This window comes from Leuciscus leuciscus (genome assembly GCF_965113295.1).
Source record: "Leuciscus leuciscus genome assembly, chromosome: 15".
Classification (NCBI taxonomy): Eukaryota; Metazoa; Chordata; class Actinopteri; order Cypriniformes; family Leuciscidae; genus Leuciscus; species Leuciscus leuciscus.
In genome coordinates this window covers 32926279-32948296 of record NC_138739.1, presented here as the reverse complement: position 1 = coordinate 32948296, position 22018 = coordinate 32926279, and the positions used below count along the sequence as shown (strand labels likewise).

General features: G+C 34.9%; 3 protein-coding genes across 3 annotated transcripts in view; 2 read left to right on the top strand and 1 right to left on the bottom strand.

The window, feature by feature from the left end:
* Nucleotides 1-22018, top strand: part of b3galt10.1 (beta-1,3-galactosyltransferase 10, tandem duplicate 1) — a 65952-nt gene that overhangs the window by 20292 nt on the left and 23642 nt on the right. The window lies entirely within an intron of this gene.
* Nucleotides 632-7248, top strand: LOC309475495 (uncharacterized protein). The gene is made up of 19 exons (XM_082138292.1): nucleotides 632-1064; nucleotides 1265-1388; nucleotides 1551-1580; nucleotides 1661-1723; nucleotides 1932-1994; nucleotides 2163-2399; nucleotides 2499-2570; nucleotides 2658-2760; nucleotides 2853-3084; nucleotides 3400-3578; nucleotides 3656-3749; nucleotides 4271-4627; nucleotides 4719-4836; nucleotides 4922-5013; nucleotides 5335-5449; nucleotides 5520-5624; nucleotides 5758-5934; nucleotides 6160-6327; nucleotides 6415-7248. The coding sequence occupies exons 1-19, from the start codon at nucleotides 993-995 to the stop codon at nucleotides 6645-6647; spliced, it is 2634 nt and encodes an 877-aa protein (XP_081994418.1). The 5' UTR covers nucleotides 632-992; the 3' UTR covers nucleotides 6648-7248.
* Nucleotides 10877-21964, bottom strand: LOC309475504 (uncharacterized protein). Its single transcript, XM_082138303.1, has 8 exons — nucleotides 19322-21964; nucleotides 16344-16553; nucleotides 13931-14096; nucleotides 12841-13854; nucleotides 12622-12687; nucleotides 11754-11824; nucleotides 11342-11385; nucleotides 10877-11046 (listed from the first exon to the last, which is right to left on the bottom strand). Exons 1-8 carry the CDS (start codon nucleotides 19331-19333, stop codon nucleotides 10992-10994), a joined length of 1638 nt encoding a protein of 545 aa, XP_081994429.1. The 5' UTR covers nucleotides 19334-21964; the 3' UTR covers nucleotides 10877-10991.

Here is a 22018-nt window from a genome sequence, read left to right as displayed (position 1 = left end):
TGGCCAATCAAAACATAACAAACTCTTACACATAATCAACCGGGTATTTTTATGGAGTAATTGTTGGTTTATAATTAATAAATGTAAAACATTGTAATATATATATATATATATAATAAAAGCAATGCCACCAATTAAGTTTTTTTTTTTTTTTTTTTTTTTTTTGTGGCATCCTGTTCTCGCGGTAAGTCCTGTCGCGCTTTCAACGTTATATCTCGTCTTTGCACGGTAGGTTCTTCTGGTGTTCTGGTACATAATTTAGATAAAGAATTTTTCTTGGAATCATTGTACTTTTTTGTGCATCATGTTCACACGTCTATCAGGGTTGATATATATATATATTTCATTCATTTTATTTTATTTTATTTTTTATTAAGAATAAAAGCCATGCCTAAAACCTATTGACGGGTGCTAACGATACCTGATGATATGCTGCTATGGCCTACGTCCATTAGCATGTTAGCTAATACTTTATAATTTGGGGTTTATCAGATACTTTATGACCTGGGATTTGTGTTTGACTGCCATAATAGACTAATTAACTCAAATGAATAAGAATGTTAAAACTTCGACTAAGATGAAAAGAAGATTTGGTTAAAACTCTAATAACTTGTCATTAACATTTTTTATTAATTCAGATAACCTGTATTATCTTATATAATATATCAGTACTATTTACAATCAATGGCATGTGAACATTAAATCTTTTTATTTTTGTAATATCTTTCTTTGTTTTTCCATAGGTTATAACGAACCCAACATCACTTTTAAGAACTTTATCTATCCATCTATCCATCTATCCATCTATCTATCTATCTATCTATCTATCTATCTATCTATCTATCTATCAGCTATATAACGAACCCAACAGCACTTTTAAGAGCTTATCTATCTGTCTGTCTGTCTGTCTGTGTGTCTGATCTATCTGTCTATCTCTGTTTTGATCTGTGTATCAATATCTCTCTATCTGTCGAGTGTCTATATACAATCACATGATGGACTTTGAGTTAGAAGAAGAGTTGAGAAATACTGATGAGCTCCTTGAAAACTTACAAGCTCGAGAGGTAAAATAAAGTTATTGTACAAGCATTGAGTTTAGTATATTTTTTGAAAATTGTCCTGTTGATTTTAAATTAAGTCACAATATATATTTCACAATGACTGTTACTTTATTGGTCAATAGTATGCATTTATTAACCCTAACAAGACATTAAGTGATATTATATTTCTTGAATTTTTGGCTAGTCTTTTGTTATGCTCTTAGGAAAGACTGTCCAAAAGCAATGTGCAGCCTCTACCCCCACCCCCTACTGTTCAATGGAGAAAGAGGGACAGCCAAGGTGAAATAATTTACAAATATCCAAGAGCCAGAAGGGCAACTGTAGAACGTAAGTATAAGGTACTCACTGTATATGCTCATAAAAATGATATATATGTATAATTCTCCATATGTGAGTCCAGAATCCATACTCCATATATACTGTATATATTAAGAAGCAATTGTATATATATATACTTTATGTGAAATTGTGCTTCTGTTTTGTAAATAGGACTAGGAAGTGACCACAACAACCTTTCTGGTAATGTTTAGCTACATCAAAATTATGTTGAGTGTATGTGTATCTCTTTTTTTTTATTTCTTTCTCACAATTCTTTTTAGCAGGTCCACTTGTTATAGAAGATGACTTGACGGGTGGCCCTGCAAATACCTCTGAGACAGCTGGTATACACTGAAGCAAAATATTGATTAGTGTTTCATATTTAAAAATTAACTTTTTTATATAGATGTGAATAATTCCATCATTAGACTTTTAATGATGGAATTTTGTTCCACCACAACAACCTTTCTGGTAATGTTTAGCTACATCAAAATTATGTTGAGTGTATGTGTATCTCTTTATGTTTATTTCTTTCTCACAATTTTTTTTTAGCAGGTCCACTTGTTATAGAAGATGACTTGACGGGTGGCCCTGCAAATACCTCTGAGACAGCTGGTATATACTGAAGCAAAATATTGATTAGTGTTTCATATTTAAAAATTAACTTTTTTATATAGATGTGAATAATTCCATCATTAGACTTTTAAGTGCATACACAGTTATATACTTTTAGATGTAAATCTTGATTTTTTTTTAAAATATATGTTTATTAATTTGACTTAGATACCATTCTTGAAGAGCTAAAGAGGCTGTTGGACACTACGGAAGTTGATGATAATGTTATGCCAATGCAAGATCATCAACCTCGGTCTGCATCCAATGACTGGACCATTAGAACTGAAATGAGGGAGGAGAGATGGAAAGAAGCTAGATCTTCACTTGTGGAGAACATTTTGAAAGGAGAGGATGCAAGTTCCTCATCCTGCCAACAGTGTAGATCAAATGCAGCTATTGTGCGCTGTAGGGACTGTCTCCCTTACCCTTTCCTCTGTGCCGATTGTGATGAGAGAAGACATGGTAGCTTCTTTGTTCTCCATAATCGGGATTCTCTTGTCTCAGGTTTTGTACAACCTTTACCTCCATCCACAGGATTCTGCCAGGAAGCTGGTCAAATTTCTGTTAAACATCTTGGTAAGATAATGTTATGCTTAGTTGTATTGTTGTTTTATTGTGCTCTTAATATATGATGTTTTTAAATATATCTTATTTTTTGCACAGTTCGACTGCTGCCTGTAGAAATACCTGCCCATATTTGTGATTGCAGTAATGGGACAGTCCTTGTTTCTTCAGGCAGGCCCATGACCCTCATCACTATGAATGGAAAGGAAGATTTTTGCATCACATTTTTTCTAATATTTATTACCATTTCCTTATTGTCTAATAATTATATGTAGCTTGTTTTACTCCTGTAGGCCGTTACAACCTTAGCATGCCTCACTTGTCCTGTGCTTCGTGTGGACATTCACGAGAGACGTCTTTGTCAGAACTTCAGAGGAGTGGTTACTGGCCTGGCAACATCCCTGCAAGTATGCTGTTCACAACAGATGTGCTCGTCTCATTTCAAGAGATGAAAATGGCATCACCAGGGATGTCTTTTCAAGCATTTGTTAAAATGCTTGATGAGAAAACAATTCTCTTTGGTAGAGTAAGTATTTTATTTGTTTTTAAATTTGATTTATCATTAACCACTGGCAAGTAAAATTACTATTTTCTTTGAAAGTAGTAGAAACCTTTTCATGTATAGATTTAACAACTAAGATATTGAATATAGTGAAAATTATATACAATGTGATTCTCAATTCAGCTATGTACACTAGCCTTAACTGATGTTAAAGTTAAACTTTATCCTTTTAACCTTTTGGAGATTAATTTAAAAGAATATGAGTGCTTTCAATGCTACATATAATCAAACATGTTCTACCCAGTAAAACACCAGTATTACATGTGCTTAATTTTGCAGAGTGGAAAAATATCAGCCAATGTTTTTAGCTGCAGTTTTAATGAATGGGTTGCAGCAAGATATGCAGTGGAAAAGATGTGCCAGGAGGAGTTTTTCACTTGTCCAGCATGCACTCCAGACATGCTAGCTGTATGTGTTGACGGAAATCGCAAACACTATCGGTTTAAAAACACAGCAAGGTACTTTTTTTAAATAAAGTGATTTTCTTAATTTTGAATGATGTGTTAATATACGTTCTTGATGTGTTTCTCGATAGCACAGAGAAAAGAGGATTATTTGACCATATTTTTATACAAAGTGATGTGGAGGTGTCTGACTTTGTGGACTTTGTCCGCAACAACAATGATCACGTAAGTATTTTTATTTATGTTAGCATGATCACGTAAGCATTTTTATTTATGTTGGCAGATATTACTAGATAATTTCTTTTACAGCTTTTCACAAACAATTTTACACATTCCTTAAACTAAATGTATTGCTTAGAAAATAATTAAACATATCCAGAAGATAAAATATGATGCCCTCTGACAACATGCTATGTGCATTTTTACATTATGACTACTTCAGATATTTGTGTTCATTGTTTTAAAATTAGCTTGGATTGAAGCAGTCAATGTGTAGTTTTTTAAAGGCCATAATATAACAGTTAACTCAGTCAATATGTACAATACATGGTGAGATGGATTTGTTTGTTCAAAGCATTAATCATTTTTGAGAAATCTGTAAACTCATCTTACAAAAGCTAATGTGAATGTTCTGTAAATATTGAATCTTTTTTGTTGATCATGTGTAAAGTCCTGTCACATTTAGAGTGGTCTATTTAGCATCTCTTTTAAGCTTTTTTAAAATGTTTATAATTTATATGATCTAGGTGTCGGGAAGAGGACTGTGTGGTGCATCACAATGGACAGCAGCAAAAGAATTGGCCAAAAAATCAAGCAGCAAACTGGATGAGGAGGGATTAGAGATTGCTGTCTGTCGCCATGGCATTCTCCTTATGGCCTTAAACATGTTCCGAGGGGAAATTTTTGCTTACCCACTCTTTCTTCAGAAAAAACTTGCAGATATGTCACGAGGGAGCATTACATTTTTCTGTTCAGATGTAGCCTGCAAATACTTCCCATATCTCCAACGTGTGTCTAAACAGTGCCCTGAGCTGCAGTCTTTACTGGACATGCATCCTTTTCTGTCTGTGATGCATGCCAAAGCACACTCTTGGAAATGTGAGGTATATTGCCATGCGTTTTAAACATGTAATAATAAGAAGAAATGCACAAATTTTAAATGCGTTGATTTTGTCGGATTTAAAAACTTGTTAGGTCAAGTACAGTGGGGCCTACCAGGAAGGAGCTGGGTCAACTATTGGTGAGGAAGTGGAGCAGGTGAACAGCTTCCTATCTAGAATTGCTGTTACAAGCAAATACATGTCAAAATCAGGTTTGTTGAATTAAGTATGAATAATATAGAATGACTTTTGTTATATACGTACCTCTCATTACATTTTCTTATATGTATGTTATAGGCAGAACAGACATGATTACAACGCAAGCCATGTCCTGGAATAAGCGTAAGGTTCTCAATTTGGGACAAGCTCTAGTTAACAGATATACAAAGGTATAACTTTCTTCTCAGTCACATATTGCAGTTGGGATTTTTAGGTTTTACTCATTTATTCCTATCTTAATTAAAGGTGTAAAAAGTAAATCAAAGTCAATCAGTAGTAGGGGCCGTGTCTACTCATGATAGGGGAGAAGAGAGTGAGAACAAGAGGGAGGGAAACATTACAAAAGAAGGGAATATCACTGGAAAAAGAGCAATCAAGGGAGGGGTGTGTTTGTTTGAGTTGATTTTAAATATCCAGTGTTTCATAGAAATTGTTTACTGCACCTGTAAATGAAATGCAGGACTTTTTCAAGTTGACTTTGTATTTTGTAGACTCAGAAGGCTCTTCAAGTGCAGCAACACACCTTGGAGGCATTGAAGACAGAGCTAACACTTCAAGATGATACTGTTCATCAGTGGGTTTCAGATGTACAGCAATGGGCAGAAGGTATTGTTTTGATTTGCTTTGTTATTATTCTTATTATTGGCAGGTAACAATAATTCTAATTCTTGTGTAGAAAATGACCGACACGGGAGTGGTGATACGAGAAGGTTGCAAGAAGAAATAGAGGCACTAACAGTCAGCATCAAAAGGCGTACACAGCGTCTGTACAGTCAAACAGGTGAAACACAAACATTGGGAATTTACCATGTTATTTTTTAACTATTATGTCATTGGATGTCACATCGTATATGCATTTATTTCTTTGTAGCTAAAAAAGTGCTGTAATGTTTTTTATTTTTTATTTAATTCAGATAGCAACAAGCGACGCCATTCTTTGCGACTCAGAAGGAGTGAGGAAAAGAAGAAGCTAGCTGCTGCAGTGGAAGAATACAACAGCATAGCGGATCCATCCCAGCAGCTTGGCTCAGTCGAAAACTTTTTTACAGCTGAGACTGTTGCTTGGCCTTGGCAAATCCCTTGCAGTACTGGTATGTTCTATATAACAGGGCAATTCAGTTATGTTCCCAGAGAGCCACAACCAGCAGAGTTCAGTTCCAACCCTAATCAAACACATCTGCCTGCAATAATCAAGCAATCCTGAAGACCTTGACCAGGAACAAAATTGAATAGCACTATTCTGTAAGACAAGTCTATGTCATTGTTTTTATGAGCAGGCACTGTATATAATGACTCTTTTGTTAACCTTATTTCAGAATTGGCTCCATTTCTCACCAAGAGGAAGGTGTTTGACAAGGTGATGGCAGTGAGACGCCTTCAGGAAGAGAGAGGTCTAATTTGTAAGGAGATGAAACAGCACTGGACAGTCCTGACACAAAAGATGTCCAAATTTGAAGCACTGATTAATGAGATAAGTTCAAAATGTAAGAAAGTCTTTAAACATTTATTTGCGCTTGTGTATACAGTATATAGCATTGTATTTTTTCTTAATGTATCCTTTTGTTTTTCAGCTCTTTTTCCAACACTGTCTGACACTGCATGCAAAGGTCTCCTCTGCATTGTTCGAAAGAAACATTATGAACTTAGGCATTTAATGCAGTTGGTAAAGGCAGGCTATGTAAAAATTTTCAGCCAACAAGATTTGATGTCTGAAGAAGAGAAGCTTGACCAGGAAGATGACTTGCAAGAGGAAGGGCTGTCAGAAAGCGACAACAGCTCAGATGATGAACAGGATTTTCCTTAAAGGTGGGGTATGTGATTTTCAAAATCAAAAATTTTCATTTCAGTGCTTCTAACTCAGTGGCTGTAAGTGGGTTAGGAATAGGATTTCAAGTGATTTTGAAAAAATGGCCAAAAAAGAGAATCACATACCCCACCTTTAATAAGGCACTATCACGATTTGTCTGGGAACAGACCGGGGTGTCTTTGAACAATTACCTTATAAATTCCATACGGCTAATATTATATCTAAAAAAACTACTTTGATGATTAAGATCAATGGAGCTGTCTAAGATTCTGTAATGGAGTTTACATTCAGTGTGCATATTTTGACACTTAATAGTTACTCAAGGCACTTATTTTACTTGTCCAAATGAAATAAAATGTATTCCAAAACATATATACAATACTCAAAACAAACTGGGATATTCACACACAAATTACATTTGACTGCACTTAATTTAGATTTTTTTTAATTTGTCTTATATTTGGTTTTATAATTCTAGATTGTATGAATGTGTCCTGGTATGTAAAGCACTTTGGCCGACATGTGTTTTAAAATGTGTTACATAAATAAATGTGGATTGATTGTCTGAGCTCTTTTTTCCCCCCAATTTTTTATTGATTTAATAAAAAAAACTACAAACAAATCCTTACCATGACTCTTACTGAGACCATCTTTTTTTTAGTCAGATCAATGACATTTGGGACAAAACACCAAAATATTATCATTGCTCATACTTAGTGATGTGTTACAGTGACAAATGGCTGAAAAGTGCATATAAGCAAGATTACTGATGCAAAGTAGTGATGCCCAACAAGACAAGTTTGAAAACATTTCACACATGTTTTAGTGCTTTAGTAGGCTACACAATGAGTCTATACAGTTAGCATGATGTTAGCTCTTAACTGCTGGATCATGCTAGTTTTTCAAACTTGTGGGTCTGGGGTGATTTGTGCCAAAGGGCCTGGGTTAAGTTGTGCCAGATCCAGACCACCTAGACCTACATACTCACAGGGGATAATCTTGAGAAGTGAGGAGATGGGCATGCCTCATCAGTGTTTGACTTAGGCCTGCCTGCTATTTGTTTAATTTAGCTAACACTGATTTCAGTTTTGAGTTTGCACTATGTTATTAAAGAGAAGTTTTATTCCGTTTTTAAGTGGCCTATGTCACAATAGGATGTTTAGAAATTAGCCTAGTCACTTTATTCTTATATGTTACATAATTGACAGACAGCGCTATGTCAACAGGCATCTATTGCCAAAGCCTTTTTGCCTGAAATGATTCACAAATATCATATATTGTGTTGCTATGGTGCTCTAAATGGTTGCTAGGGCATAGCTTGATAGCTTCACAATGATCCTGAGAGACTGATTGGTCGTCTGAGTAAAATGAGCCCGCCCCCTTTTCCCCCGCACCAGGGGCAAGTTGTGCCATGAGACCACTTTTTTCCCAAGAGCTATATTTCTGAAACAATTTATTTCAGATCCAAAGTTATTGTTCTCAGGGATGCACCACATCCTGAAATACATGTACATCCTTAAGTTGAAGGCATTACTGCCATGGCCTCACTTTAAAGTCACTTTGAGTAAAAACTGGCACAACTCACCCCACTTTCCCCTATAAAGTTCTGTCTCACACACAGAACTTTGGGTTAAGATTGTTGAAGGGCGACATGCTAACATCACTGCTAAAGGACTGCGACAGTACAAACCTTCAATAAATTCTTCTGCCCCACAAGAACTCTGGTCAAGCTTACATATTTTATGTATCGGAGAAATCGAATACATTGGTGAGCCACCCAAACCACTGCTCGGCCAAATACACCAAAATCTAACACCATCAACAACTAATACAAGCCTGATGTAAGCATAGAAAAGGGTGGAAAGAGAAAATACAGTATTCAATATAAATGTGATTCAGCACAGTTCGTTGTCCATGATTAAGGCTGCATTTATGCATGTATGTATGTAAGATAATATGTGTGTATGTTTATGCACATGTTTTACTGTCCTTACACCCCAGGGGCCAGCGCTCCCCGAAAGAGCAAAAAAAGGGCATATTTCAAATGACTGTAAATCAAGTCTAACTATGTATGCTATGTTTACTAAATAAATTTGGACAAAGTTTTCAGACATGGAAAGGTGGTATAAAGGCGTTTTAAAAGTTGCTCACAGTAAAATAACAAATTCCGGCCTGCCTCTAAAATATGTAATTGAGGTTTGCACAATGAACATATTTAAACATGCCTTTGTTCATTAAAGATACTAATTATTTTATTTAATTACTAAACTTTTAAACTACATTACCCATACGCCTAAGTCGTAGATGGAACAGGAAAACAGGGTGCTGCTATTTGTAGTTCATAGAAGTGTGTAATCAGTCACGCTTAGGGTTAGGGTTAGGGTTAGGATCTCTGTAAATTAGTAATTTCTCTCAACATTGCTACACCCCATTGTTAATTTAATGTATTACTGATGTAATAATAACAGCAAAACATACTTTGTAACAAAAAATTATTTTAATTTGGCTTTAAAGGGATACTCCACTTTAAAATGAAAATTCTGTTATCATATACTCACCCTCATGTTGTTTCAAACCTGTATGAATTTCTTTCTTCTGCTGAACAGAAAGGAAGATATTTAGAAGAGCATCAGTAACAAGACGGTTTCTGGTCTCATTGACTTCCATAGTATATTTTTTTTCCTACTATGGAAGTCAATGAGACCAGAAACTGTCTGGTTACTGATATTCTTCTACATATCTTCCTTTCTGTTCAGCAGAAGAAAGAAATTCATACAGGTTTGAAACAACTTGAGGGTGAGTATATGATGACAGAATTTTCATTTTAAAGTGGAGTATCCCTTTAAGACCTCAACAGGTCCTGTGGATTCCAATGAAACCTCAAAGACAGTGAAAACTCAGATTTAAAAAGAAATTATCCATTGAGTAAGAGGTGGCAAGATTGAAATCAAAACATGATAAAGCTGCTGGAATGTAAATTTGCGATAACACAGTGAAATTTTTTTTTTTAAAACGTAGCATATCTGACAGAAAATATGTAGCAGGGTGTACCACCATGGGTGTACCACCATTTGACACTGGAGACACTAAATTGTCCATGTAGAGTGTGAATGTTTATTTGTCTGTCTGTGTTGTTGTCATGCAATAGCCATCCGTTCGGGTTGTTTCCATTCATTAAGCCCAATATGCTGGCATTGGCTCCCGCACCTTACCTCACCACACCGTGAGTGTGTGTGTGTGTTTTTTTACAGCGTTGAACATTGTAGCCAATCACAGACATATATGTTGTGCCCATCACCGCAATGGCCAATCAGAGGTTTTTACGTGTGACACCTCGGAATCACGTTCGAGACGTCTCGAATATATAGTTAATTTATGAAATACTGCTGGCAAGATGTTGAATACATAAAACAAAAATATGTAAATTCATCCGAAATTCAAATTCAATATTATGATATAATTTTCTAATCCCGTTACCAATAATGCCACACTTTTTTATTGTACTATTTTATGCCCTGCCATGTTCGCTACATGTTGTCTTCAATACAAAACAATTGTAACAAAAAAGGTGTATTGTTACTGCTGTACGTACACACTGCCTTATTATTTTTTTTAAAGAGAATTGACAGTGAAGAGCAGGGCAAAAAACAACAACAAAAAATCTGTTATGTCAAAATAGATCTGTGCATGAAGTCTCTTCAGTATATTGTCTTCTAGACATGCCAATTTGTACATTTTATTACTATTTTTTCTCTTGACTGTTTTAAAGAAATGTTTACTTAATTGATTACAATATTTGAAGGGTAGCTATATGCTAATGTTTTAATGTATTTTTGCCTGTTAACATTAATTGTTACTCATTTATTTATTGTTAAATATACTGTTTTAGTTAATTATTTCCAATATATATATATATATATATATATATATATATATATATATATATATATATATAGTTTATTTTTGCCATAGTACCTTAATTGGTACCAAGAACAGCCATTTTGCCCAAGTTACCATAAATAATACTAATCAATTCAATAACATTTACCAGATGATCGTGTACAGTTTCAATAATGTTCAGCCTTTGTAACACCCAGTTGAAAATATTACTCCAAAATGGGGGGAAAAAATGGGGGGGGGGGACTCACAGTACCAATGTTTGATCATTTATTCAACATTAATTACCATAAAAGTGATTTGTAAAAAAGTGAAAAGTAATCAATTGATTATTAGATTTATTAGAAAACAGCAAAGAAACAGTTACATGCAATAAATGTAGATAAGAAAACAAGAATAGCAAACTAAAACAGTAACTTAGGTACATAAACTTTAAACTAAATTTTAGTCTTGGAAGAAAAGATTGTAGGGCTCCCAGGTGTCCATCCATTTCATCCCACTGCAAATCAGTAAAAATAAAAATTAAAGATCATATAAAAATTTACAGAACAGGCTATGACATGTAACTATTGAAAAAAGATTGACTTTTTGAAGGGCAAAAATATTTTTGCATTCAGTTAAGACATTTAAATACATAAATGTAAGCAAGAAAGATGTATTAGGCAATCAAAATGAATAAGTAAAAGTTTATTATAATACATGTAAACACAAATATCCTAGATTTTTACAAAAGGTTTACCTCATTTGTATAATTACCATAGTGCACCCTTAAACAGGTTATATGTGATACATACCATCCTGAACACGGCTTCCATCTCACTTTGACCTCTTTGACACCCTTTAAGAAACATTAACAACAACCACACACACACACACACACACACACACACACACACACACACACACACACACACACACACACACACACACACACACACACACACACACACACACACACACACACACACACACACACACACACACACACACACACACACACACACACACACACACACATTAAATTCAATATCATGCTAAAAAAGATAAAAAATACAAATAAACGTGCCTGTACCATGCCCTTACTAGGCCACAAATTCATTCTCATTTCAAATAAATGTACATTATTTAAAAAAAAAATCTTATGTTTCAATGTTTTACTAAGTAATACATTTCTGACAGACATTTACAAAATGAGTTCAATCTTACTTCCTTTGACATCCTATTCCTTATGATCTTGTCATATGGAAATGTTTTTAATCTGGGATGTACTTGGCATTCTACAACAGAAAAATATAAAAGGATATAATATATAATCAGGAAATGTTTACACTCATGACATATTAACAGTTCGGTAAGCAATTCTTAATAAATAGAATGCATAAATCCTTGCAATGGGCTGGCCACCTGAAACCCTAAAAATGAACTGAAATTAGACCATCTGAAGTACAATTTGCTTTGAATTGGTTGTGTGGTTTGGTAATAGTGCACATTATGGAAGCTAAATATGGCAGATTATTTAATGTTATCATCAAGCCTCCATAGCACGTTTGTCTCGATTAAGAATTTAATCAAGGGCTTAAATATAAGTTCCTGTGGCAAGCAGGACGAGGTCGAGGGACGTGAGAGGACGGCACGAGACCGGTGGAGTGATTACTGATGAGCGGCACATGCGTGACGCACCGGTCTCTCACGTCCCTCGACCTCGTCCTGCTCCCGTCCACAGTTCCATTAATAGAACACTTGAAATTTGTTTATAACTCATTTGGTGTTATTTAAAAGCATTTAATTAAAACAGCAACCATACACACAGGAATAGTATGACGCCTGTACGCATTTGACCACTGTATAACAATCAAGAAGTAAGTTTGAACATTAAAGGGGATTATTGCAGTTTATGCACAATCAGTTGCATACACATATTCAGCTTCATAGACATTATTGTCTATGATTAGTTATGGAATTTAACAATATTTTGCGACTTAAAAACAGCCTTTTAAAAATGATATTGAAATAAGAAACTTGTGTTCTACATTGTACTTAGTCAGTTTTCATTAAAAATGCAAATACACAATACCTGCTTGTTTATACATCCATTTTCTTTGTTTGGCTCCTTTCCTTGAAATTATTGTGGAGGAATTGTCTGTAAAACACACACACACACACACACACACACACACACACACACACACACACACACACACACACGAAAATTGGGAATAGAACTATGTTCAAGCTTAAATAAAACTTATTGCATGTTGTGCATGTTTTTGCCTGAAGTGAAAAAAAAAATCACCTGCATCTTTGGGCTTAGATGGGGCAGCATGACTGTTCTGGCAGTGGAAAGAAGGGTTTGTAGATGGAAGATGTGAATCATAGAAAGTAGGGGTGATGCAAGAGGAGGTAGGGGTGAGGGGAAATGGTGTAGGAGGAGGAGTGGGGAAAGAAGATGGAGGAGGAAGAAGGGTGATGTAAGAGGAAGTGGGAGGAAAAATGTTGGAGGACGAAGATGGAGAAGGAAGAAGGGTATCAAAAGACGAGGAAGAAGGAGGAAGGCTGGAGGGAGAAGATGAAGGAGGAGGAGGAGGAGGAGAAGGAAGGGTGTACAAAGAACAGGAAGAAGGAGGGAGGCTGAAAGAAGATGGAGGAGGAGGAAGGGTGTAGAAAGGGCAGGAAGAAGGAGGAAGGCTGGAGGAAGAAGATGGAGGAGGAGGAAGGGTGTAGAAAGGGGAGGAAGAAGGAGGAAGGCTGGAGGAAGAAGATGGAGGAGGAAGGGTGTAGAAAGGGGAGGAAGAAGGAGGAAGGCTGGAGGAAGAAGATGGAGGAGGAAGGGTGTAGAAAGGGGAGGAAGAAGGAGGAAGGCTGGAGGAAGAAGATGGAGGAGGAGGAAGGCTGGAGGAAGAAGATGGAGGAGGAGGAAGGCTGGAGGAAGAAGATGGAGGAGGAAGGGTGTAGAAAGGGGAGGAAGAAGGAGGAAGGCTGGAAGAAGAAGATGGAGGAGGAGGAAGGGTGTCAAAAGAGGAGGAAGAAGGAGGAACGCTGGAGGAAGAAGATGGAGGAAGAGGAAGGGTGTCAAAAGAGGAGGAAGAAGGAGGAAGGCTGGAGGAAGAAGATGGAGGAGGAGGAAGGGTGTCAAAAGAGGAGGAAGAAGGAGGAAGGCTGGAGGAAGAAGATGGAGGAGGAGGAAGGGTGTCAAAAGAGGAGGAAGAAGGAGGAAGGCTGGAGGAAGAAGATGGAGGAGAAAGGGCGGAAGTCGGGTGCTGGCAGACAGTTTCAGCAGTACTGGTTTGGTTTTGAAGCCTCATGTAATCTATGAGAGATTTTTGAAAGAAAATTTGAAAATATTTCTTTGAAAATTGCATGTGTAGATCATACGAAATACTTACTTTTAATACAAATTTCATAAAGACTAGTCATCCTTTCAAAGATGGTTTGAAGTGGTCCAACTGCAAATGGACCCATTGAAGTGATGACTTCAGCCACAAACCCATTTCTTTTCTCTTTAGAAATGAAGAGAATTGGCTTATAGCCAAGTACCTCCAATTTCTTAACCTGTAAAACAAATGCACAGACAGTCAATAAGTATCGGTATATTCATAATGGTAAGCAGGGACTTGTCTAAATGTTTAATTGAGAAATGTAGCAACTCATAATGTAATAACTGCACATAATGTAAAAACTGCACATAATGAAATAAGTATTACATTATTAGTGAAATGTTCATGATGTAATGATTTTCTCAAAATATAATAAAATACTGAGCTCATAATGTAATAACAATTTTTACATTTTGAGAAATGTATTACAATAGAAACTTACCAAAACATATCATATTTCATTAATGTAATAGCTTTTAAAACATAAAAATATTAGTATTCCCTTACAATACATAAAAAAAAAAAAAATCTAAATCCAGTCTTAAAGGGATACTCCACTTTTTTTGGTATAGGCTCATTTTACAACTCCCCCAGACTTAAACAGTTGAGTTTTACCGTTTTCAAATCCATTCAGCCGATCTCCGGGTCTGGCAGTACCACTTTTAGCATAGCTTAGCATAATGAATTGAACCGGACAAGACCATTAGCATCTCTCTCAAAAAAATGACCAAAGAGTTTTGATATTTTTCCTATTTAACACTTGACTCTTCTGTAGTTACATCGTGTTCTAAAACCGTCGGAAAATGAAAAGTTGTGATGGTCTTGTCCGGTTCAATTCATTATGCTAAGCTATGCTAAAAGTGGTACCGCCAGACCCGGAGATTGGCTGAATGGATTCCAAAATGATAAAACTCAACTGTTTAACTCTGGGGAGTTGTAAAATGAACCTATTTCCAAAAAAGTGGAGTATCCCTTTAAACTACCTGCAAAATGCAACATTTAAATATTCATGCAATTAATATTACATATATAGTAATTTAACAAAAAACATTGGAATTCCATTTTAAAAGCTATTACAGTAATGAAAATATGATATGTTGTGCAAGTTTCTAATGTAATACATTTCTCAAAATGTAAAAATTGTTATTACATTATGAGCTCAGTATTTTTTTACGTTTTGAGAAAGTGATTACAGTATAAGCATTTTATTACCATTATGAGTTGCTACAAGTAAGAATATATATATATATATATATATATATATATATATATATATATATATATATATATATATAATTAAACATATATATAATTAGTAAAAATCTGTTATTTTAAAAATTATATATATATATACCCAGAAAAGCGCTATAGAAATGTAACAAAATATGATCATAATTATATATATATATATATATATATACAGTTATATATATATATATATATACATATATATATATATTTATACAGTGCTATGCATAAGTTTAGACACCCATGCTAAAGTTTACTAAAAAGTGGAATAAAAAAATAATCTTTTGGAAATTGAACTTAATGCCTTAATTTAAAAAAATAGGAAAAATCCAACCTTTAAGGACACCAATTTTCTTTGTGAATGAATAATGTATTGTAAATAAATAAATGTTCTTCCTTAAAATACAGGGTGCATAAGTTTGGACACCCCTATGTTAAATTCCCATAGAGGCAGGCAGATTTTTATTTTTAAAGGCCAGTTACTTCATGGATCCAGGATACTATGCATCCTGATAAAGTTCCCTTGGCCTTTGGAATTAAAATAGCCCCACACCATCACATGATGTGGGGCTATTTTAATTCCAAAGGCCAAGGGAACTTTATCAGGATGCACAGTATCCTAAAAAATAAATAAAAGAAATACTTAAAAATAAAAATCTGCCTGCCTCAGTTGGGAATTTAACATAGGGGTGTCCAAACTTATGCACCCTGTATTTTAAGGAAGAACATTTATTTATTTACGATACATTATTCATTCACAAAGAAAATTGGTGTCCTTAAAGGTTGGATTTTTCCTCATTTTTTTAATTAAGGCATTAAGTTCAGTTTTTCAAAAGATGATTTTTTATTCCTCTTTTTAGTCAACTTTAGTATGGGCGTCTAAACTTATGCATAGCACTGTATATATATATATATATATATATATATATATATAACATTACTTTTTAAAATAACAGATTTTTACTATTTAATAATTCATAGTTATATATACGTATGCTTATATTATATTGATATAAGAATTATAAATATGAGAATACTTCACCTATACCCAGTGAATAATATGTTATCTGTATAATTTTGTATTTACCTCATTCATTTCAGTACAGGACAGTATCTATATAGGCTACTATGAACAGAATATATACTGATACTACATTTGCAGAACAAGACTTACAGCAATGCGGGCAGAATCCACCACACGAGCAGCATTTCTGTGTTTTTTTGTGCTGGACATCCATGCACTCTCTTCGATATACTTTTGCTTGTTTTTGACTCTCTGTCTGAGGGTTAAACTAGCAAAACATGTTTTACATGTTTTGGAGCTGGCATTGTTGAGTGCCTGGCAGTGGGGACATGGTGTCTTTTTTGGCTTTGTCATTTTGATCTAAAAATAAAAATAAAAAATAAATACAGTGCATACAAAGCAAGTGCAGGCAACTGCTACAATTGGAGTTTTCTACCTGAGTTTTCTGTTTGGAAACTACAGTATACTGTATAGCAGAAGGTGTAGTGGTGTGAACAGAAAATTAGATAATAATTAGATCATATTTATTTGAATGCATGACAGAATGTATGCAAAATAAATACTTTAAATGAAAATTCATTCAAACTAGTTTTTTTTTTGACTTATCATTACAGTATGTGTATTAATGCAAATACCATATAAGCACATATAAGTCTCATATTCTGTATAACAAATGTACATATACATACACTTGTAGAAATTATATCTGTGAAATCTGTGCATGGACATAGACCAAGTCGATTTTCTATGTAAATAATAAAAAGTAAACCATCCATTATTTAATTAGTCTATTATGGCAGTCTAACACAAATCCCAGGTCATAAAGTATCTGATAAACCCCAAATTATAAAGTATTAGCTAACATGCTAATGGACGTAGGCCACTAGCAGCATATCATCAGGTATCGTTAGCACCCGTCAATAGGTTTTAGGTATGGCTTTTATTCTTAATAAAAAATAAAATAAAATAAAATGAATGAAATATATATATATATAACAACCCTGATAGACGTGTGAACATGATGCACAAAAAAGTACAATGATTCCAAGAAAAATTCTTTATCTAAATTATGTACCAGAACACCAGAAGAACCTACCGTGCAAAGACGAGATATAGCGTTGAAAGCGCGACAGGACTTACCGCGAGAACAGGATGCCAAAAAAAAAAAAAAAACTTAATTGGTGGCATTGCTTTTATTATATATATATATATATATATATATATATATATATATATATATATTACAATGTTTTACATTTATTAATTATAAACCAACAATTACTCCATAAAAATACCCGGTTGAATATGTGTAAGAGTTTGTTATGTTTTGATTGGCCAACATAAGAACCACAACAGTAAAAGCACGTAATATCGCAGATTCTACAGATAACATTAATAGCGAGCTGATAATTAATTTATTAATGTCCCTGGCATCAAATGTAAAAATAGCCTAAAGATCTCAAATCTATAAATATAAATGTGTGTGTGTTTTAATTTTTTTTTTTCTTTTTTTTTTTTACAATAAGAAACAGGCCAGAAGTATACAGTAGGCCTAAACAATCATTTAATTATGCATTATAAAAACGCATATATATATATATGCGTTTTTATAATGCATAATTAAATGATTGTTTAGGCCTACTGTATACTATATATATATATATATATATATATATATATATATATATATATATATATATATGCGTTTTTATAATGCATAATTAAATGATTGTTTAGGCCTACTGTATCCTTATTATTATTAATTAATTAATTAATTCATTCATTCATTTATTTATTTGTATTTTTATATTTTTTCGTACATTTTATGCACATTGCGTACATGTGTGTATATGTATGTATACATGTATACACACATGCGTTATGGATTTTAAATCTTTGGAGTTGCTGGAGGTAGCCTAGCCCAGATAAAAGTCTTCTACAGATAATATTAAAAAGCGGATTTATGGACATTAAATACATTTATGTAGCTATACAAACTTAGCTATAAAAAACATAAATTTATTAGGCCTTATTTCTTACCAGAGCTTTAGAAAATTTCGATGACGTAGGCTAATTTGCCTTTTGCGTCTTAATCTGACGCTTAAGGCAAACCGTTGAAATCAATGGAGTTCCTTGTTCGTCAATAAAGTGACGCCTAGGGGTACCCGTTGAAATCAATGGAGTTCCTTGTTCGTCAATGAAGTGACGCCTAGGGGTACCTTCGACGTCTCCTTTGTGACGCGGAAGGCACTTGACCATGCTTCAGTTTTTGACGCCCTGGGAGTGAGAATGGGTTGGTACACATTGATGGCCTAAGACACGAAACGAGCGGTTTGTGTGAGAAAACGAACAGTATTTATATCGTTTTTACCTCTTGAACACAGCCGCGTCCAAATGTTCTGATCTGACGTACGTGCGCAGACTGGTGCATAGATATATACACACTAGATGTCGCCTTGTCTACGGCAGTTCATTGGAACGAATGTCTTTAAGGCGACATCGTGTATATATCTATGCACCAGTCTGCGCACACGTCAGATCAGATCACTTCGACATGGCTGCGTATAAGAGGTAAAAACGATATAAATACTGTTCGTTTTCTCACACAAACCGCTCGTTTCGTATCTTAGGCCATCAATGTGTACTTACGATGGGGAATTGTTTAATTTGGACGATGGGGAATTGTTTTAATTTGGACTCTGTGCTTGTGTTTTGAGATAATGACCATCGACCTGCATTATATGACTGACAGACAAGAACGGTTTGACCTAAAAATATCAAAATTGAAACTACTGCGGAAAAAAAGACACCTACATCTTGGATGCCCTTGAGGTAAGCTAAAACATACCAAAAATTAATTTCAAAGTGAACTATCCCTTTAATGACGAACCACTTAGCATACTCGACAAATCAACAAACAATATAAATATACCCAATGAAAGGCTATCAATAATGCTTGATATAAACAAGAACGTACTGTGTAAACAATTATTAACATGCAATGAGATAATATGCAGATCGATCGGCCATAGATGACTTTAATTAGGCCTATTTAACCAAACAAACAGAATTATGTTGATAACCCATAAACCACAAATGAAACAAGATCCATAAACATAGAAACTTACTTTTAGATGCATGCACACGAACACGATTAATAACACCACTTTCTGAAATGAGGCAAACTCTTGTGAGCTCTGGGGCTCGTTCTTCGTACGTTGCTTATTACATCCGAGATCAAATGACACATCCAAGATAATATCATCGTGCTAATCATGATCTGGCTAACTCGGTTCTTCGAACACACTTGCCGGATAGGATTAGTATCGCTGGATTGAGTTATCTGAGATAATTGCGCGTTCATGCGCTGGGTTAAAAGGGTACATGTATCGATAGTAGAAACATTGATCAGCAACGCTGCTATTGGCTGTTCAGCGTGGCCAAAGAGCGCGCTCAGTTTTTCTCCGCAGCAGAGCAAGAACTAATAGTCGAAGTTTATTCGGAATTTTTATGTTTTAATGCAAAACGCCAGGGAACACCTCAAAGTCTGCAAAAGCCAGGAGAGAGGGCTGGCAAAAAGTAGCAGACAATTTAAATCCGTTAGAAGTGGCCATGTTAGATGTTTTTTTATCACTTATTAGCCTATATTTTTGTATTTGAATAATTGCATAATTACTTTGTTCATTGTAATGTCAGAGTCACCACACTAGAACATGGGAACAAACAAAAGTGAAGAACAAAAATATTCTACATAATGGTAATTTTTTTGTTATATTATAGTCTCTTTTATAAAAGACACTGTTAAATAAATGGTTGGCTGTTTATAAAAGCAACCAAGAAAAAGGCTGAGCAAAAAAAAAAAAAGAAGAAAAGATCTTAGTAGCCTACACTGTAAAATAATTTTTGCTGCATTAAATTAAGGCTGTATAGTCATTTCAACTGTTAAATCTTGAGTAATGATGAATTGCTTTGACTTGTGAAAGTGAAAACTAATAAACTTATGTTAATGTAAAAATATTTTTCCAGAGTGTAGTTCATATAATGACATTGTGTTTTCCTCTTTTGTGCACTTTTACATAATACACCAACACTTGTATCTGTTCCCAAGAAAGTGGTGGCTGAAATATGTGCAGTAAGTGGACATTTTTTTTATAACTTTCCAAAGGAAAGAAAGTATAAGACTTTGTAATGTCCATTTGTTTCCATTTCACTGGACAGTGAATAAACCCTCTCAGATAACTGTCATATGGAGGAACTAGCCTACCTGCAAGTGCATAAATAACTTTACTTAATTTATACTTGTATGCTTTATGGCAGCAATAAGTTGCAGGATTCCACATCTACAGAAAGGCCTACAGAAGAGTCTGCACAGACAGAGGAGACATAGGCCTACAGGTGGGCAGTGTATAGACAACTTTTCCTTTTTATTTGTTGCATGAGGCATGTGTCTAATATCTCTTGTTGCAGGCACTTGACCACTGGATTTTCTTTACAAAGAACAATTGAAATAAAACTCAAGGAACTAAGTATATTGGTCTTTTATTAAACTTTTCATTATATTATAATGAAATTTTTTTTTTTTTTTTTTTTTTGGGCAATGTTGTGTAATATGGCACATGCAGCAATGTCACAGGCCCTGTCAGGTGTGCAAACCTCAGACTTATCAGACACTGAAATCTTCCCTTTAGTTAGCCAAAGTTCATTTCATTGTGTGCCCTTGTCCTGGCTACTGCATTGTAACTGGTTTGGGTCAGGGAATGGGGTCATAAAACACCTGTCTGCAGGAACATGTCATAATCACCTATGAAGAAATGCAGTTCTGTTAGGATCAGCATAAGTGTATGTAATACAGTGAGCTTGATATTTAATTGTGGAACTTTTCTTACCACTTTCAAATAATGTGCATAAATGTGAATCTCTGAAAATTCTTAAGTCATGCACAGATCCTGGCCATTTTGCTTTCACATTTGTGATATGGAAGATTTTAGTCAACTGACTTTTTTTATTTGATATAATATTATTAATCTGGAATATTAAGACTCCCAATAGTAACTGGGCTGCACATTTACATTGTGAACCCCCTTTCTGTTCACATAATCCCCTTCATTGAGGCCTTGATGGCAGTCTATGGAAGCCTATAGTCTATGGTACCAATCACGTTAGTGAAGCCTGAGTGACATACTGTAATCGGCATGGTCATGAATGCATGATCTTCATAAAAAATGATAGGCAAAAAAAAAAAAAAAAAACTGCTTTAAAAAAACTGCTTTACAGCATTGGGTCTTAAAAACCTAAAACTGTTTTTTAAACCTAAAAGCGCCAGGTAAACTCCGAATGACACGACAGACAGCACTTTCCATCAAGTTCTCTGCTCCAATAGTGTAAAGGAAAGAGCCACTCGCAAATAATCATAGGGCAATGCAAACAGTTTGTGCTGTAGTTAAAGCCCGACTCCGACAAGTCGAAAATAATGTGCGTTTCCAACAAATTAATAATGTAAACGACAATCTCACGAGTCACGAGAAAAAAATGTCAATCTCAGAAAGTGCACTATCGCGCTGCGCTGGACTTCCCGTATCAGCTCCGCTTATGAAGCCGGGATCTAATCCTGTTTACATGAAATAAGCTCCCGAGCAGGTTCAAGTTTGCGCACCTGTTGCTATGACAGCAAGTCCAGGATGAGCGTCGAAGAACCAAACAATCCAAGATCATGCCAAATCGTCAACAATCAAATCCAGCTAACTGAGTTAGCGACGTACGAAGAACGAGCCCCTGCAGTCCACACTCGTCTACGGATTCATAACAACAAACACACTTTCCAGCAT

Excerpts from the sequence above, each read along its gene's own strand:
- LOC309475504 (XM_082138303.1), bottom strand. Across the intron at positions 14,097-16,343 it reads TGGATTCTGCCCGCATTGCT|GTTAAGAAATTGGAGGTACT; the intron begins GTAAGTCTTGTT and ends TTTGTTTTACAG. Across the intron at positions 12,688-12,840 it reads ATCTAAGCCCAAAGATGCAG|ACAATTCCTCCACAATAATT; the intron begins GTGATTTTTTTT and ends TGTGTTTTACAG.
- LOC309475495 (XM_082138292.1), top strand. The coding sequence starts at position 993 with ATGATGGACTTTGAGTTAGAAGAAGAGTTGAGAAATACTGATGAGCTC. Across the intron at positions 1,389-1,550 it reads CAGAAGGGCAACTGTAGAAC|GACTAGGAAGTGACCACAAC; the intron begins GTAAGTATAAGG and ends TTTTGTAAATAG. Across the intron at positions 2,571-2,657 it reads AATTTCTGTTAAACATCTTG|TTCGACTGCTGCCTGTAGAA; the intron begins GTAAGATAATGT and ends TTTTTTGCACAG.